Source organism: Coenobita brevimanus, chromosome 71, assembly GCF_032717465.1.
Source record: "Coenobita brevimanus isolate Jiangsu-jjx chromosome 71, ASM3271746v2, whole genome shotgun sequence".
NCBI classification, from domain to species: Eukaryota; Metazoa; Arthropoda; class Malacostraca; order Decapoda; family Coenobitidae; genus Coenobita; species Coenobita brevimanus.
Genome location: NC_137024.1, coordinates 33,442,112 through 33,458,962, shown reverse-complemented (window position 1 = coordinate 33,458,962; position 16,851 = coordinate 33,442,112). Strand labels below are relative to the sequence as shown.

The window sequence follows — 16,851 nt, the reverse complement described above, 5'->3', positions numbered from 1 at the left end:
CATAGATGTTTATGCACTTAATTTTTTAATGTTTGTTGTCTTTGCATTTAAGCTTGATAAACATTTTTTTTTTCTAGATTGCTCCTACACTTATTCATAACCATCACGAGAGAGTGAAAATGCTTGGAATGTGCTTATGCTTGGAAGGATTTGTAGGGAAATAAAGAGATTCTGTATTTCCTTCCCAGCTCAGATGGTTGAATGATGATTACCGGCATTTACAAAGGCTGGAAAAAAACGACTATAGCTTTCTAGGTGTCTTGGGGCATGCCTAGCATGCTGTGGCCTTTACAGGGGAGACAGAGGCTGAAGGGCCTCCCCCGGCGGACGTCCTCCAGCCGGGTACCACCCTGAATGTGCATGGTGGGTGTCTGTTCCCCTGTCTCCTTGTAGAGGCGTAGATTCCTGAGGGAGGCTTGCCTACTGCCATCCAGTTGCACCAAGTATTGCCTTGGGGCTGGTATGTCAACAATAACCCCTACACGATCCCACAACCCCGTCTCTTGGTATGTAGGTGTACCAGCTGGCCTGAGTCGAGAGGGGCGAGGTTGTGTGCCGTCTGGTTGAAGCTCTTGGCCGCTGCATCCCGAGTGTGGGCCATGGCCCATTCCCCGCTTCTCAGCATCCTGGCCCACCAACTTCTGATCCTGCAGTGTTCTTTGGCAGCAAGTACAGAGTCTCTCAGCTGACACCTCATCAGCAGCTGGGCTAGGGACGTGTCGGTGTCATGTAGCTGGATTTTGAGGTGCTGCAATATGGCCCTTGTAGCTGCTTCCGAGTCCAGGGAGCCTCCTGGGCTGGTGTTGTTCCTCAGCAACCTCTTGGCAGACTTGACTGTGGCCTCCACTCAGCTGCTGAACGATACTCTCAGCTGCACATGCCACTTGGGTAGGAATGTCCTCATTTTCCCACTCGAGGTTTATACCCCCGTCACAGACCTCCAGGATACCAGACCTTTTGAACCACTTACGAAAGGCCACTATGAGCTGTGAGCTGGCGATGCCCCTGGGCAGATGCTCCACCTCCAGCCAGCCAATGAACCTTTCTGCATAAGCGATGTACTCCTCCCCCTCCAATTGGAACAGGTCAGCCACTGCCTGCAGGAAGGGGTGCTCTGGTGGAGGTGCAGGCAGCAAATGTTCCACAGGTTGTGATGGGGTGTTGATTTCACACACTTGACAGTGCCTCCTCTTCTGCTTCACCTCAGCATCTATGCCGGGCCAGTACACACATTGCCTGGCATGCCTGAGCATGGAGTCCCTGCCCTGGTGACCTGCATGGAGGTTGGCTTGGACCGCACATCGAAGGGCTGTGGGAATTACAAGTCTCAGGTGCCCTTTGTTACTGTCATACATGACAGTGTCCCCCTGGCATGACAGGTGTCTCCCCATCCTGTAGTATTGGTGGAGTGCTATCGGCTCCTCGTCCTTCCGGTCGGCCAAGTCCCCTGCACCCACGCACTCATGGAGGAGCCTGTAGTCCTCATCCTGATGTGCTTCCTCCCCCACTTGACGGAGGTCCATGATGGCACCTTCTTAGTCTTCTAGGGTGCAGGCCATCGCTGCCACGACTACAGCACACATAGCCTCGTCTTCCACCAGGTCTGTCTTGTCCAGTACGCCCCATAGCAAGGGGTATCTCGAGAGCGCGTCTGCTGTGCGGTTTGCCTCCCCCTTCAGGTACTTTATTCGAAATGAGTACATCAGTGTCCTCTGGAGGTTGAGTATGCTGGGTTGCTGATGTCTTTCAGGTCTTTGTCCTTGAAAACATCTTGGTATGCACATGGTGGTCTGTGATGAAGGTGAGGTCTGGACATTGCAGCAGGAACAGGCGCATCATTTTCAGGCACCATGCGATGGCAACGGCCTCCCCTTCCAACGTTTAGTATTTTTGCTCGGCTGCTGTTAGATGGCAGCTGCCGCACAGGGCCAGTTTCCAGCCACCCTTGCAGCACAGATGAGCCTCTTGAGACACACACTGGGAGTACTACTGCATGACCACAAAACCGATGCTAAGGATGCTGAAGTCGGTGAACACTGCTGTGGACTGTGTGGTGTCATAATACTGGAAGCCCTCCGCCGCAAGCATGTCTATAGCCTCATTTGTCGGCTCGAAGGTGGACTGGAATTGGCTGTCCCAGTACACCACATTCCCTGATGGTTTTTTCATTAATTCTCTGAAGGACTGCATGAGTGGTGCAACGGCGAGGAATGGCACCACCTGGTTCACCAGCCCAGACCACGACCTGATATCTGTGAGGGAGGGGCATGGCAGCATCTGGAAATTGGTTATACAGCCTAGCAAGTCCTGGCTAGGCAGATACTCCTCTCAGCCGAGCAGATAACCTGCGAAGGTCACACTTCTTCTGCAGAAGCGGAATTTTTCTGGACGGAGCATGATCCCATTTTCCGCACACATTCACAGTAACTGGTATGTGTGCCAGAAAGCATCGGCAATGCCACAGTTGTGCAGGAGCATGTCATCGACACATTTCAGTTTCCTAGGAATCTCTGCTGCTGAGTCATCAAAGCATTTGGTAAAGGCATCCTGCCCTGCACAGTGGCCCGTGGGTGTGTGCCGGTAGTGGAAGCTACCCCATCGGGTGATGAAGGTGGTCAGCTTCTTGCTCTCCTTGTCCAGGGGTATCTGGTGGTACTCCGAATAAGTGTCCACTACACGTGCTTAGGCAAGCTGGTGACTGCGTCGAATGAGGGAATGGTGTGGCGAGTCTCCTTCTGGCTTGATAAGTTGAGTCACTGATAGTCCACTGTTCTGTGCGGCCGACGCCCTTCTTTGGGACCACCACCATACGGGAACACCACTCCATGGGTTCTCCAGCCGGTACGGGCTCAATGATGCCCTTCTTTATGTCCTCTTCCAACTGCTGGCGAATTTCGTCGTAGAAGTGGCGGAGGATGGACGCTGACATGTACACTGCATTGGGCTTTGAACTGGGATGCAAGTGAATATGGTGGACTGGCCCTTTGATCTCCGGGAGGGGAGTGTTGTTCACTACTAATGTCGTGCGCTCGATGTGTTCCAGGGACCACTTTTCCATTTTCTTCTGTCATGGTGTATGGGGGAGTATCGGGATGGGTGTGGATTGGAGACTCGTCCACCTGTTCAATGGTCCCTACAGTCAATGACACGTTAGGGAAGTCATGTGGCACCATGCCCAGCACTTTTCACGTCTGCAGCGACAGAGACAGCTGCTGCACCCGGTTAGCAAAGTACAAGTATACCTCAATATATGATACCTCTAGATGCGATACCCTGGCTTAGTGATGGGGGTAGAAATACCACCAAACCCCACCTGACTATGGCCAAACCCCAGTTTAATGATGGGTTATGATTTTTTTTACCCATTTTGATGATATTTTAGACTAAAATTGTGTGTTTAGGTTGATATATAAACTGTTTTTAGACTTAGATTAATGTGTTTTAGCCATAGGTGGGGTGGCCATTGCCATTTTGGGGTACAGTTTACTAAGCCTGATTTTTTCCAGATTTATGTTTGATGATTTTCAGATTTTATTAGTTGGTTTTAGTGAGTTATTTACAGGCTTTAGGCTTAGGTTAGCTTCTTTTACAGCTGTTATGCCATTTAGATTGGCTTTAAACTTCTTTTTGGACTCCTTTGGGTGGGTTTAGGACTTGGTTGGGGGGGAAACCCAAGGCTCAAAAACACATCCCTATACTTTACATGTTAAATCTATCCTGAGGTACGATATCCCGCCTAACGATGGGTTTTTACTTAACCAATTGCATCATTGATCTTGGGTATACCTGTACAGGTTCTCCATAGCAGACCTCCCACCCACATTGAAGCAACATTCCTTGCATCACACAATGTGTATGCTCCCAAGATGATTTAACATTCATAGTAGGTCTCTGTAGACTTCGTGGAGTAAGCCTGAGGCCCCGCACGAGGTGTTGTCCTGCTATGCATAACCACCTGCAGCACCTCACATGCTGTGGGTGGGTCGTCATACTTCACTTCCAGCCTGAGGCACACTGACGCCTCGGCATTGGCTATTGTGATCCTGCTGGTGGTCGTGGTGGGGCTGGGCTGCTTTGCTGACTTACACACTTGCTGGAAATGGCCGACCCTCCCACATCTGCGGCAAGTGGCCTTGATGGCAGGGCACCACTGCACTTGCTGCTGCCACACCCCTGGCAACCCTTTGCTGGTAGGGGAGGGGCACAAGGTTGGGGTGGCCCTGCACCTGCCTGTCGCAATCGAGTGGCACAGGCTGCTTCTGTTTCCTCCTCATCACTCATTGAAGCACCAGCCACACCGCTCTGGCCGCACAGTCCCACAGTTTTCTCCACCAATTCAAACACTTCACAGTCGTTTGCGATTTCTTCCACAGATCACAACACTGGAAGTTGCCACAGCACTTCTGTTTTCATACTCAGGTTGCGCAACCCCATCACAAGCTTTTTCAATATGAAATCGTCAAGATTTATAGAACACTGGGGGCACCTAAAATCACACTCTATTGCCTTGGCTCTACATTTTACCACATATGAACACACATTATCATTGGGCTCCTGTATGTATGTGAAAAAGTCCAACCATGCTCCTACAGTGAACCTGTGGCCCGCCACCACACTCCTTACCACACCGATGGCCTCCTCCATGCACATGGCCTCGAATCTATGCCTGGCCACCTGTGTGTCCATGCATTGCTGCACTTCAGGATCACACAGCAATCTCATGCAACCCATGGCCAAGGGTGGGACCCACCTGCAACCACTGCTGTAGCACCCGACGCTGCTGGCCCACGCCTCGAACTGGGAAGGCAACGTTCCCATAGTAGCCTTACTGGGAGTTGCAGGTGGTGCCGGCACTCGCCACTGGGTGAGCGCCTCTGGATGCAGGGCTGGGCACACTGGCTAGTAGGCTGTCTCCATTCCTGGAGGTTGTAGCTGGGGTGGTGGCACATCGTACATGTTGCTGTGCACTTGGTCTCCCGGCGCCATGAGGCGGAACCAGTCCTTTGACTCTGGGCTCACCTGATCGAGCACTGGCGATGCTGCCACTGGGTCACCCCTAGAACTCCACTGTGCCATATTGGGGTGAGGACCAGGAGGGAGACAGGAACAGTGAGGCCAGCTTGAGATTTATTCTAAGTCCAGGCATGGACACGTCCTATCACTAGCGTGGCCTGAGTCAGACTGCCTGCCAAGCCCCAGGTACAGGCCAGTGGCATGCATCGCAACTTCGTTTGGCGGGAAAAGTTCCTGCGTAAGCACAAACTCCAACACAGAGGGGATCCTTTTGCATTGCCAAGCTGCAACTAGCAAGCTATAAGTTGTGCCACTTAGAGTAGGCACTGGATTGACGAGCTCCTGTTATCGGTGATACTGGTGGCTCGGGTTGCAGTGGTGGCCGGGTGGCAACTCCAGGCTAGAGGGTCTTCCGGGAGCTGCACACGTGAACTTCTTGTGTCCTTCTGGTTCTGACACTCGTACTGCCTCTGTCCGGTGGTGGCTTCTGGCGGTTTTCTGAATTTCTGTGCTCACAGTTGGAGCAGGGACTGAGGTGCATCTCCTCATTGTCATTGCTGTCCCGGGTATTTTGGGGGTGCACAGTACATTTAGCAGTTACAGTTTTTAAGCCATTAAAAAAAATGTTGTAAGTGCTTCTTTTGAGTATTTTTTAGGTCAGACTGAACACTGACCCCGTATCTCATGATTGGAATAACAGCTGTTAATTAAATGATGTTGGCCAACAGAGTCAGGAAGGGTAGCATAGTGGATACAACTCAGATGGATGTTGCTGTTCTCCTTTAATACTTTGACATATGCATACTATTTGATTAATTCTTTCTGTTTCCAGATGATTCTGTTCACCCCAGTAGTGAGGGGTTCATGGAGACTCAATTTAACCCCATAGTCTAGAAACCTCTCTAAAACTGATAATAGTCATCTGCAGATAGCATGATTAAAAGCATAAATACTCTCATAACAAAAGGGATGAAGCGAGTATGTCAGCTTTTCCTGGGAACAGCAAACTGTGAGTCAGGTCAAGGAGATCAGAAGAGGGCAGGTAAATGAGTACACACCAGTAAGAAGTGAAAACATGAAAAAAGAGAGGAAATAAGTAAGGTAATATAGTAAAGAGAAAGAGAAAAGTAAGATTAGCCACTCACAGTGAACATGATGCAAATTCTTACTGAGTAAAGCATTTCATACTCTGATGTGACTATGTTTCATGTGTTTAGAGACTCTTGTAGGATTTGGAAAAAATTGAACCAGCCTAACTGACTTACAGGTATTTGCAGCAGACTGGAAAGGAAAAGAGAATTGTGCCTTACAGGTATTTGCAGCAGACTGGAAAGGAAAAGAGAATTGTGCCATATGACATATATCCTTCCTCTTTGCACTGATGAATTTGTTAGTGTACTGCCCCATAGGAGGTTGATTAGACTAAACTGTAATTGCAAAAGAGTGCATTTTAATTCATCAGTGAAGCAACACTAAGTCCTTTTTCAATAAGAACTAACAAGGGAGGGAATGGAGAGAACAGGCTCCAGATGCAGTTACAATGATCCCTGATTTGCTTTAACCCATTGACTGCGGCTGTATCATATATGATATCTGAGTCCAAATGGCTCTGACTGCGGCTGTATCATATATGATTTCCTGCTTTCAAAAATTCCGCCATCAGAAATGGCACAAAATAAATCAGCTAGCAATTCATGGCACCCTATAGAATATTGCCATACATAGATTATGCATTTTTATGATGTGCAGAGCTCAGCTTAGTTACCTACAAAATGCCGAAGGTAAAGGAATATGAAATCTTCTCCATGCTGCCGCTAGCAGTACCCCAAGCAAATATTGGATGAAATCTCTGGATGAGTGTAATAATGATAGTGATACGTTGTTAGATGATGACAGTGATGGTTCAGATGCTGTTTTACACCTTTTCTGATCGCAAGATTGACACTGACGACACAGTGCAACCATAACACACCGTTCGCCTGGCACCACCGCACAGGGAATATGTATTTCTTCACAGACGTGTATCAGAGTTTTTTTTTTTGTTTGCTATATTGTGTTATATACCATTGAACTTGGGATTTTTTTCTCTATCTTTGACAATATTATTTTTTTTCTAATATTTTTTTCTAAATATTTGAAAATTGTCACACACGGGATGTACATGTAAACAAACACTGATGCAGTGAATGGATTAAAGCAGACAGATAGCTAAAACACTTTTGAGTTATGGTAGAAGAGAGGCTCTTACCAACAGGGACCGTCTTGTCAGCCACCCAAATGAGGAAACAGCTTCTGTATAAATATATGATACATCACCTCCTGTGACCAGGTCAGGAGCCAAAAAAAATTAAATAAATAAATAAATAAAAAATGAAAATCCATTAAATACCAGTAGCATTTATTTATCACCTAGGAAGGATGCACTGAAACAAAATGAATAAAAATATAGACTATTACTATCTGACAAGGAATATGAATAAGGATGAGATACCTATGCATATGAGGACAGGCACATGTGGAGCAAGGCTTTGGTCACACTAGGAGCAGCTGCATGCACAGTGGTACATGCATGTAAGGGATGGCAGAAACTTGAAGAGTAGACAAAAAACAATCCAAAAAAGGCCCAATGAGTTCCAAGGGGCAAGACAAGCACTGTGTGCAACTACAGGGTAACCAAAGGGAGAATGAATGCAAGACCATTTGACAAATAGACACACACAGCACGTAATAATCCCAAGGATAATTAAGACTTCTGTTGATAAAATAAATTAACTTGGAAAGAAGGGAGGTTACAGTGAAAGATGTATAGTGAAAATGGGGACTAACAAGAATTCTGTTGGTTACACATGAAAGAACAGACACTGTATATGCAGGCCTTTTTTTAAGGGACACTTTCTAAAACATTTTACAAGCACAGTGGAGGTAAAACAGTGCTCTGCTCCACTAACGGCTGTGATGAGATAGTCATCAGTATCACGTGTGTATGGATAGTGGCAGTGGCTTTACTACTTTTAATTGGGTACTATAACAGCCATGTAGGAAAGAAATTTAATGTGTGTACAGTCTATCCTTGTCTAACACGGTTTTCGCTAACACAGAAATGGTATAACATGGTATAATTTTCCGGAAGCACTATCGCTTCTAACATGGCCATTGATGAAGTTAACACAGTTATTTGGACTGGGCAGGCGGTGATGAGATGTTTTCAATCGTATGCACACTGAACGAGTGATTCAGCATAAACAGTCACTCATTACTCACTGCTTTGCCAGACAAGATGCTGCTGAAATCCAGGAAAAGGATATCCAACTCCAGCAGGAAGAAGCCATGGATAACATAGATGATGATGTGAGAAGTGTTATAGGTCCTATTGACTTTGAAGGATTTTAACCAGTGTTCTCCCCTCTACCTCCTATCTGGCATAGTGTGTCTCTTCATATCCTCCCATAAGGTAGATAAAATGTGGCTTTTAACTGTAATAAGACTCTTTTATATTTGCACCATTTTAATGTTTTCTAGGAGGTTAAAATTAGGGGTATAAAAAAAAAATTTGCACCACAAGGGGGGGAAAAGTGGACTTTGGGCAGGGGTGTGGAAGGAAATAGGGGGTTTCAAGAGTCCCTGTAACACGAAATTTCTCTAACACGGTAGGGGTGTGGAAGCAATTAACCATGTTAGACGAGGACAGACTGTAGATGGATAATGTGCATCACTTTCTTCGCCATACATCACTGTTTTAACTGATTCTCCCTTTGTGTGACAGTAATCCTGGTGAGGTGTTCAGTGGAAGTACAGTGGTTGGGAGCTTTGAGGATGCAGTGGCAGAGGCCAAGCAACACAAGGAGGTGGAGACAGTCTGGGTCATTGGTGGCCACTCAGTCTATAAGGTCAGTTGTGAAAGGAATACAGTACACTACACATACAACAGGTCAACTTTAGAGTAGTCCAGAAGTAGGCAGTACTTCCAGTAAAAATACTGGCAATACTTTTTTGGCACTGCTATGACTACCAGTAGTACCTTTTTGGGCCAGTGCTGCTGGTAGTTTTTGAGCCATTTTCTTAATGGTAGTGGTGAGCAGTAGTTTTTGGTGGTGAAATGAAAAATTGGAAGATGACCAAGTGACTACAGTGGCATGCCAGCCCTCTAGATTTATACAGACATGTACAGGCTTCTGTTACATGCACCCTGATGATGGCAATTAGGTAAATATTTACTACCATTAAATTCTTATAGCATTCCTGTTTTTATATGTATCGATTACTCTAGTAGATTAAAACCCTTGAATTTAGAATGTGCATGTAATTTTTTAAGTACAATATTTTTTTTGCTTTTTCCATTTAATAAAGACCTCCATAACAGTAGTTCTCTTTTTTTGGGCCTTGGCTGACCTCTATACCTTCTTCCCATCACTCTTTTTTTGCAGTTTTCAATAATTAAAGCTTGAATTTAAGCTCCTAATTTTTTCACTTATCCCTTTTTAGGGTGCATAATAGTGTAGTACAGGCACTTGTAAAAACAAAGATGTGTTGCTTTTTAAAGCTTTCATTTAATTGGTAAAAATTATAGCTAGTGAGCCCTGCAACCACTATTGTCTGCCTTTTTAAAATGGTGTCACTACCACCAGTTTTTTTTCAGGCCAGTACATCTAGCTACTTGTACTGGTGGTGCTTTAAACATACTGCTTGCCCACTTTTGAAGTAGTTTTCATTCATCTTTCATTTCCTTGCGCTTGTAACCTCCAGACTTTCAAGCAGTGTACAGTATATCCATGCATCTTTAGATGAAAAGATATTTATTTCATTTTTTTTTTTTTTTTACATTCTTTGCAAAGGATATCCACCCTCCCACCTGTTCTTTCCCCCCTCCCCCACTTCTGTCTCATATTTGGCAGGTGGGGCCACCCATCATCCACCCACATAGTGTGGAGCTGCCTTTAGGTGACTGTATATTCAGCAACAAACCAGATAGTATTCTGTAATCCGGAAACCATTTATTACATTGGGTGGTAATTATATAACTAAATACCTACAGTAGTCTTGTGGGTAAAGGTGATCCAACTGGATGGGATTCTAAAAGTTTCCATCTGAGAGATACTTGAGATTTATTCCTTATATAATGCCTCCCAGGGACAAGTGAGGTTGGTCGCCCTAGCTTTAAATGTTGAGATTACCAGTAAACAGCCTTGATACAGGTACACTCATGATCATTAATCTCTGACCAGAGTGTTAGCCAAAGTCATGGCCAGGCGTAGGCTACACAGTCAAACACACTCCATCATTGTTCCAGAAAGGTTTAGTGCTTCAATAAACAATTTTCTAAGCATCACTGAACCACTTTTGTTTCACGTATTATATTACTGTACTTTCTCAAGTAATATATGCATGGTAAGAAGTAGACAGATTTGGTTATTGCTGTTATTTGTAGTCTACAATGAGTGTGTGATTTTTGAATTTCATACTGTGTTTTATTAATCTGTTTATTATTTCACTAACCTATTTCTTGAGGCGAGCCTTTAACCGAGCTGTTGGTAGGTTATAGCAGAGAAATATCCACGATTGCCACGGCAGCTGGCTTTATAATACTGTACTTATATCATCGACAAAAATTTACTATTACTACTACATTGATCTTAATGTGTTTCTCTAGTGATAACAGGCCCCATTGCCCTGAGATATAAATAAGCCTAGATGCTGCGTGACACTACTTTTGATGCGTCTGCGCGGCTGCCATCTTGAAACGGTTGAGGCAGATGATGTTCCTGGCAATGTACAATGCTGACCACTATTCACCTAGAAATGCAACGGCACTGTGCTGCTTTTGGGTGTAGAAAGCGTCAGAATATGTCTATGGTGACACCGATAGCACGAGCAACTCAACTGTCTGGTTATGTAAACGTCCCTCAGCTGCTTCCCTATTCTCCGAAAGGAGGATGGTGGGTTGCAGAAGGGAAATTTAAGCCTGCAGTCCACCAAGTTCACATTTCAGATGAACCAGGAACCACAACCACCACCACCACAACAACAGCCACCACCACAACCACCACCACCATCACAACCACCACCACCACCACCACCACAACAGCAACAACAACAACAACCACTACCACGAGCACCACATCCACCACCACAACCACCATCACCACCACAACAGCAACAGCATCTACAACCACCACCATAACAACAATCACCACCACAACAACAATCATCACCACAGCAACAATCACCACCATCACAAAAACCACCACCACCATCACAACAACCACCACCATCACCACAATGACCACCACATCAGCCACCACTATCACAACAATAACCACCACCACAACAACCACAAAAAACACCACCATCACAACAACCACCATCACTACAACAACCACCACCACAACAACTACCACCACAATAAAAACCACCACCACAACAAAAACCACCACCACAACAAAAACCACCACCACAACAAAAACCACCACAACAACAAAAACTACCACAACAGTAACCACCACCACAACAATAACCACCACAACAACAATAACCACCACAACAGCAATAACCACCACAGCAACAATAACCACCACAACAACAATAACCACCACAACAGCAACAATCACAAAAACAAGCACCACCATCACAACAACCACCATCACTACAACAACAACAACCACCATCACAACAACAACCACAACAATAACCACCACAGCAACAACCACAATAATAACCACAACAACCACAACAATCACCACAATAACCATCACCACAACAACAACCACCGTCACCACAGCAACCACCATCACAACAGCAACCACCACAATAACCACCACAGCAACAACCACAACAATCACCACAACAATAACCACCACCACAACCACAACAACCACCACCAACACCAATGCAACAACTACCAACATAACAACCACCACCACCATAACAGCAACAACTAACTCAACCACCACCACCACAACAGCAACAATGACAACCACAAAAAAATCACCACAACAACAACCACAAAATACATCACCACAACAACAGCCTCCACCACTACAACCATCACCGCAACCACCACCACCACCACGACAACAACAGCAATAACAACTATAACCACCATCACAACATTGACCACCACAACAACTACAACATCCACCGCCACCACCACCAGAACCACCGCAAGAGCAACAACAGCCACAGTCACCAGCACAACAGCTACCATTACAACCACCATCACAACCACCACCACCACCACCACAACAACAACAACAACAACCACAATTAACACAACAACCACCACCAACACAATAACCAGCACCACCACAACAGCAACAAAAAGCATCACCACCACCACCACAACAACAACAAAAACCACTATCACCACCACCACAGCAACAACCACCACAACAACCACCATCACCACCACCACAACAATAACCATCATCACCACCACCACAACAATAACATCATCACCATCTCCACCAGAACAACATTCATTTTCATAGTCTGAATTCACTCTAAAACAAGCCCCACTATTACATGCTTGACCGCTCCAAGATGGCGGAGGCATAGACGCATAACCACTGTTCTGAAGAATGGGCGATGCGGCATTTAGTCTTATTTATATCTATGCCGTTACCATCCAGGGGGAATGGTTGCCCTATTCCTATGCGACGTCTTATCTGCATGCTCCCTCTGGTCAAAATGTGTGCCAGTTAATGCCATTAATTCATTAATAATTATTACGGTATATATGATACCAATACCCACATATAGTGGCACATGTTTTTTTTACTTCTTGGAAATTGCCAAATTGCGGACTGATTGAAGAAATGTCAGCCCCTGTCAATAAACACAGATTATTATATTATGGAGGATAAACCATAAGAATATGGTAATATCAAAGATATGAGGAGTAGTACGATTCAGATCACCTGGTTACAGTTCTTTGCCCTGCCTAGTAGTGCAGAGACTATGTTCAAATGTGTGGCTCATGTGTGGTCATAGCACTGCCCGCCACACGTGTCTGGTCAGAGATTAGTAATCATGACTGTACCTGTGTTCCGGATGGGGCAAAAACAGATTAGATGATGGATGAATCTCTCCCTCTTCCTCTAGATGAAGCCCCTCTTTCCAGTCTTGAAGTAAATATTGATATTGTGAATTGTGTTATAGGTATGATGAGAATGCAGGAATACATTAATTATTTGTTGAATTTCAAACAAAAGAAGAAAGCATACAATGAATGGATGAGAAATAGGGGCATGGAAGAAGTTGAGAGGCGGAAGAGAGTTATATGCAGAAAGAAAGAGAGAGGTGAAAAGATTAGTAAGAGAGAGTAAGAAGAGAGTGGATGAGGAATTTGGAAGGAATTTGAGTGTAAAGTGGAGGGACTGTAAGAAAATGTTCCGGAAAGAGGTGAAGAGAGTAAGATGGTGGAAGTGAGGTTAGCAGGGGAGTGAAAGATAAAAATGGTAGATTACTAGTGGAGAAGGGTGAAAAAGTGAGCAGATGGAGAGAACAATTTAAGGAATTGTTGAACATAGAGGATGGAAGTAATGCGAGTATAAGTGGCTGGGGAATGGCTGGGAGCAGGAGGGAGGTGAGAAGACAGGAAGAAATCAGTAGGATAGAAGTTGTGGAAGCAATGAAGAAAGTGAAATTGGGGAAAGCCCCAGGAATTGATGAAGTGTGTGGTGAAATGCTGAAGCATGGGGGAGAAATAGTAGTAAAATGGATGTGGAAGATGTGCAGATTGGCCTGGGAGGAAGGTAGAGTCCCGGAGGATTGGAAGTCAGGTATAATTATTCCCTTGTAGAAAGGAAAAAGGGAAAAAGAAGTGTGTGGTAATCATAGAGGCATTTGTCTTCTTAGTATAATAGGAAAAGTGTATGGTAGGATACTTATTGACAGAGTTAGAGAAAGAACAGAGGAATTAGTTGGAGAAGAACAGGGAGGCTTTAGGAAGGGAAGAGGTTGTGTAGATCAGATCTTTAGTGGAAAAGTTTCTAGAGAAGGGAAAGAAGTTGTATGCGGCTTTCATGGATTTGGAGAAAGCATATGACAGGGTGGATAGACAAGGATTGTGGAAAGTGTTAAGAATATATGGAGCAGATGGGAAGTTGTTGAATGCTGTGAAGAGTATGTATGAAGGTGCTAAGGCTGCAGTGCGTGTGGATGGTGAACTAAGTGAATTTTTCTCTTTGAAGATTGGGTTGAAACAGGGATGTGTCATGTCTCCGTGGTTGTTCAATCTGTACATGATGGAGTAATAAAAGAGGTACAAGGTGGGGTAGTGGCTGTTGGAGTGGCCCTGGTGAGAGAGGGTAGTGTCTGGAAACTCCCTGTACTGTTGTTTGCAGATGATACTGTGTTGTTGAGTGAAGACGAAGGAGAGCTGCAAGGCTTGGTGGATGAGTTTGGGAGAGTGTGTAGGAAACGGAATCTAAAGGTGAATGTAGGGAAGAGTAAAGTGATGGTCTTTGAGAGGGTGAAGTCAGTGAATGTACAGCGAGGTTGGATGGTGAGGAATTGGAAAATGTGAGTACGTTTAAGTACTTGGGTAGTGTGATGAGTAAGGATGGAGGTTTGGAGGGTGAAGTGCTTGAAAGGGTACAGCAGGGAAGAAAGGTTGCTGCTTCCTTGAAAGCAGTGATAAGAAACAGGGAAGTGAGCATGGAAGTGAAAAAGTTACTACATGACAGTATTCTGATACCAACTCTAACGTATGGAAGTGAAGCTTGGACGTTGTTGGAAGGACACATGTCAAGAGTGAGAGCAGTGGAAATAAGTTATTTAAGAGGAGCCTGTGGAGTCACATGGAGAGACAGGCTGACGAATGAGGATATAAAGGAGCACTGTGGTGTGGATGTGGATGTGATAGGAAGCGTTATGAGGAACACACTGAGGTGGTTTGGCCATGTGGAGAGGATGGAGGGTGAAAGACTGACAAAGAGAGTGTATGTGAGTGAGGTGGAGGGGGGAAGAGGGAGGGGGAGGCCGAGGATGAGATGGAGGGATGGGGTGGAGAGGTATATGAGAGAGGGGGGTGTGAGTTGGGAGCAGGGTAGTGAAATGGCGGGGAACAGAACGACATGGAGGCTATTTGTTTGTGGCCACCCCAAACGGGATTGAGGCGTCTGGCAACAGATAGATAGATAGATAGATTTTCAAACAACTTAATGCTAGGTACAGTACTGTAATTGTACAAGCACTTATTTGTTTGTTTCTTTTTTTTTTTTTTTTTTTTTTTTTTTTTTTTTTGTATAAAGTTAGAATGGAATGGTGTGATATGAATTTGAGGCCCCATTTCACTGGGTGCTCTGTTCAGTGTGTTCTACTTTTGTGCTTTTAATATGTAGAGCCTACCCACCCCTCTTTTTAGTGGGTTGTAGAATTAGGATGAGAAGGTGTGTAGTGGATGCAAGAGTATATAGAGGTTGAGGAAGTGGTGGTGGTCAGAGTCAAGGTCCAAATGAAATGGAGAAATAGAAGAAGGGAAGGACAAGAGGAAGTAGTTCATACAAGGAGAGTGTAAAGTTATAAGAGGATGGAAAAAAGGCAGAATATAAGAGGGAATTGGAGGAGCAATTGGGTAAATATCAATTGGAGCAGATGGGGGACGTGGAAAATGTTTGCAAGATATTCACAGAAGAAATCTGTGCAGCATGTGAAGTGGCGTATGGGGTGAAGAGAAAACAAAAGGGGGTGCAGGGAACAGCATGGTGGAATGAAGAGGTGAGACAGGCTGTGGCACAAAAGAAGAAAGCATATAGTGAGTGGATGAGAAACAGGGGCGTGGAAGAAGTTGAGAGACAGAAGAGAGAGTTATTTGTAAAGAGAAGAGAGAGGTGAAAAGATTAGCAAAAGAGAGTAAAAAGAGAGTGGATGAGGAATTTGGAAGGAATCTGAGTGTAAAGTGAAGGGAATGTAAGAAAATGTTCTGGAAAAAGGTAAAGAAAGTTAGACAGGTTGCCAAAGAAGTTAGTTGGGGAGTGAAAGATAAAAATGGTAGATTACTAGTGGAGAAGGGAGAAAAAATGAGCAGATGGAGAGAACACCTTAAGGAATTGTTGAACAAAGAGAATGAAAGTAATGCGAATGTAAGTGGCTGGGGTATGGCTGGGAGACGGAGGGATGTAAAAAGAGAGGAAGAAATCAGTAGGATGGCAGTTGTGGAAGCAATGAAGAAAGTTAAAATGGGGAAAGCCCCAGGAATTGATGGAGTGTGTGATGAAATGCTGAAGCATGGGGGAGAGATAGTAGTAGAATGGATGTGGAAGATGTGCAGATTGGTCTGGGATGAAGATAGAGTCCCGAAAGATTGGAAGTCAGGTATAATTATTCCCCTGTACAAAGGAAAAGGGGAAAAAGAAGTATGTAGTAATCATAGGGGCATTTGTCTTCTAAGTGTAATAGTGAAGGTATATGATAGGATACTTATTGACAGGGTTAGGAAAATATTAGAGGAATTAATTGGAGAAGAACAGGGAGGTTTTAGGAAGGGAAGAGGTTGTGTAGATCAGACATTCATTCTTAGATCTTTAGTGGAAAATTTTCTAGAGAAGGGAAAGAAGCTATATGCGGCCTTAATGGATTTGGAGAAAGCATATGACAGGGTGGATAGACAAGGACTGTGGAAAGTATCAAGAATATACAGAGAAGATGGGAAGTTGTTGAATGCCATGAAAAGTATGTATGATGGTGCTATGGCTGCATTACGTGTGGATAGTGAACTGACTGAATTTTTCTATTTGAATGTTGGATTGAAACAGGGATGTGTCATGTCTCCATGGCTGTTCACTCTGTAAATGGATGGGGTTATAAAAGAGATACAAGGTAGGGCAGTGAATGTTGGAG

At 44.7% G+C, this 16,851-nt stretch overlaps 1 protein-coding gene across 1 annotated transcript in view; it reads left to right on the top strand.

The window, feature by feature from the left end:
• Window positions 1-16,851, top strand: part of Dhfr (dihydrofolate reductase) — a 99,105-nt gene that overhangs the window by 66,501 nt on the left and 15,753 nt on the right. Inside the window, exon 3 of the mRNA XM_080277933.1 lies at window positions 8,777-8,900. Coding sequence (XP_080134059.1) covers window positions 8,777-8,900 — 124 coding nt within the window. The remainder of the gene's footprint in view (window positions 1-8,776; window positions 8,901-16,851) is intronic.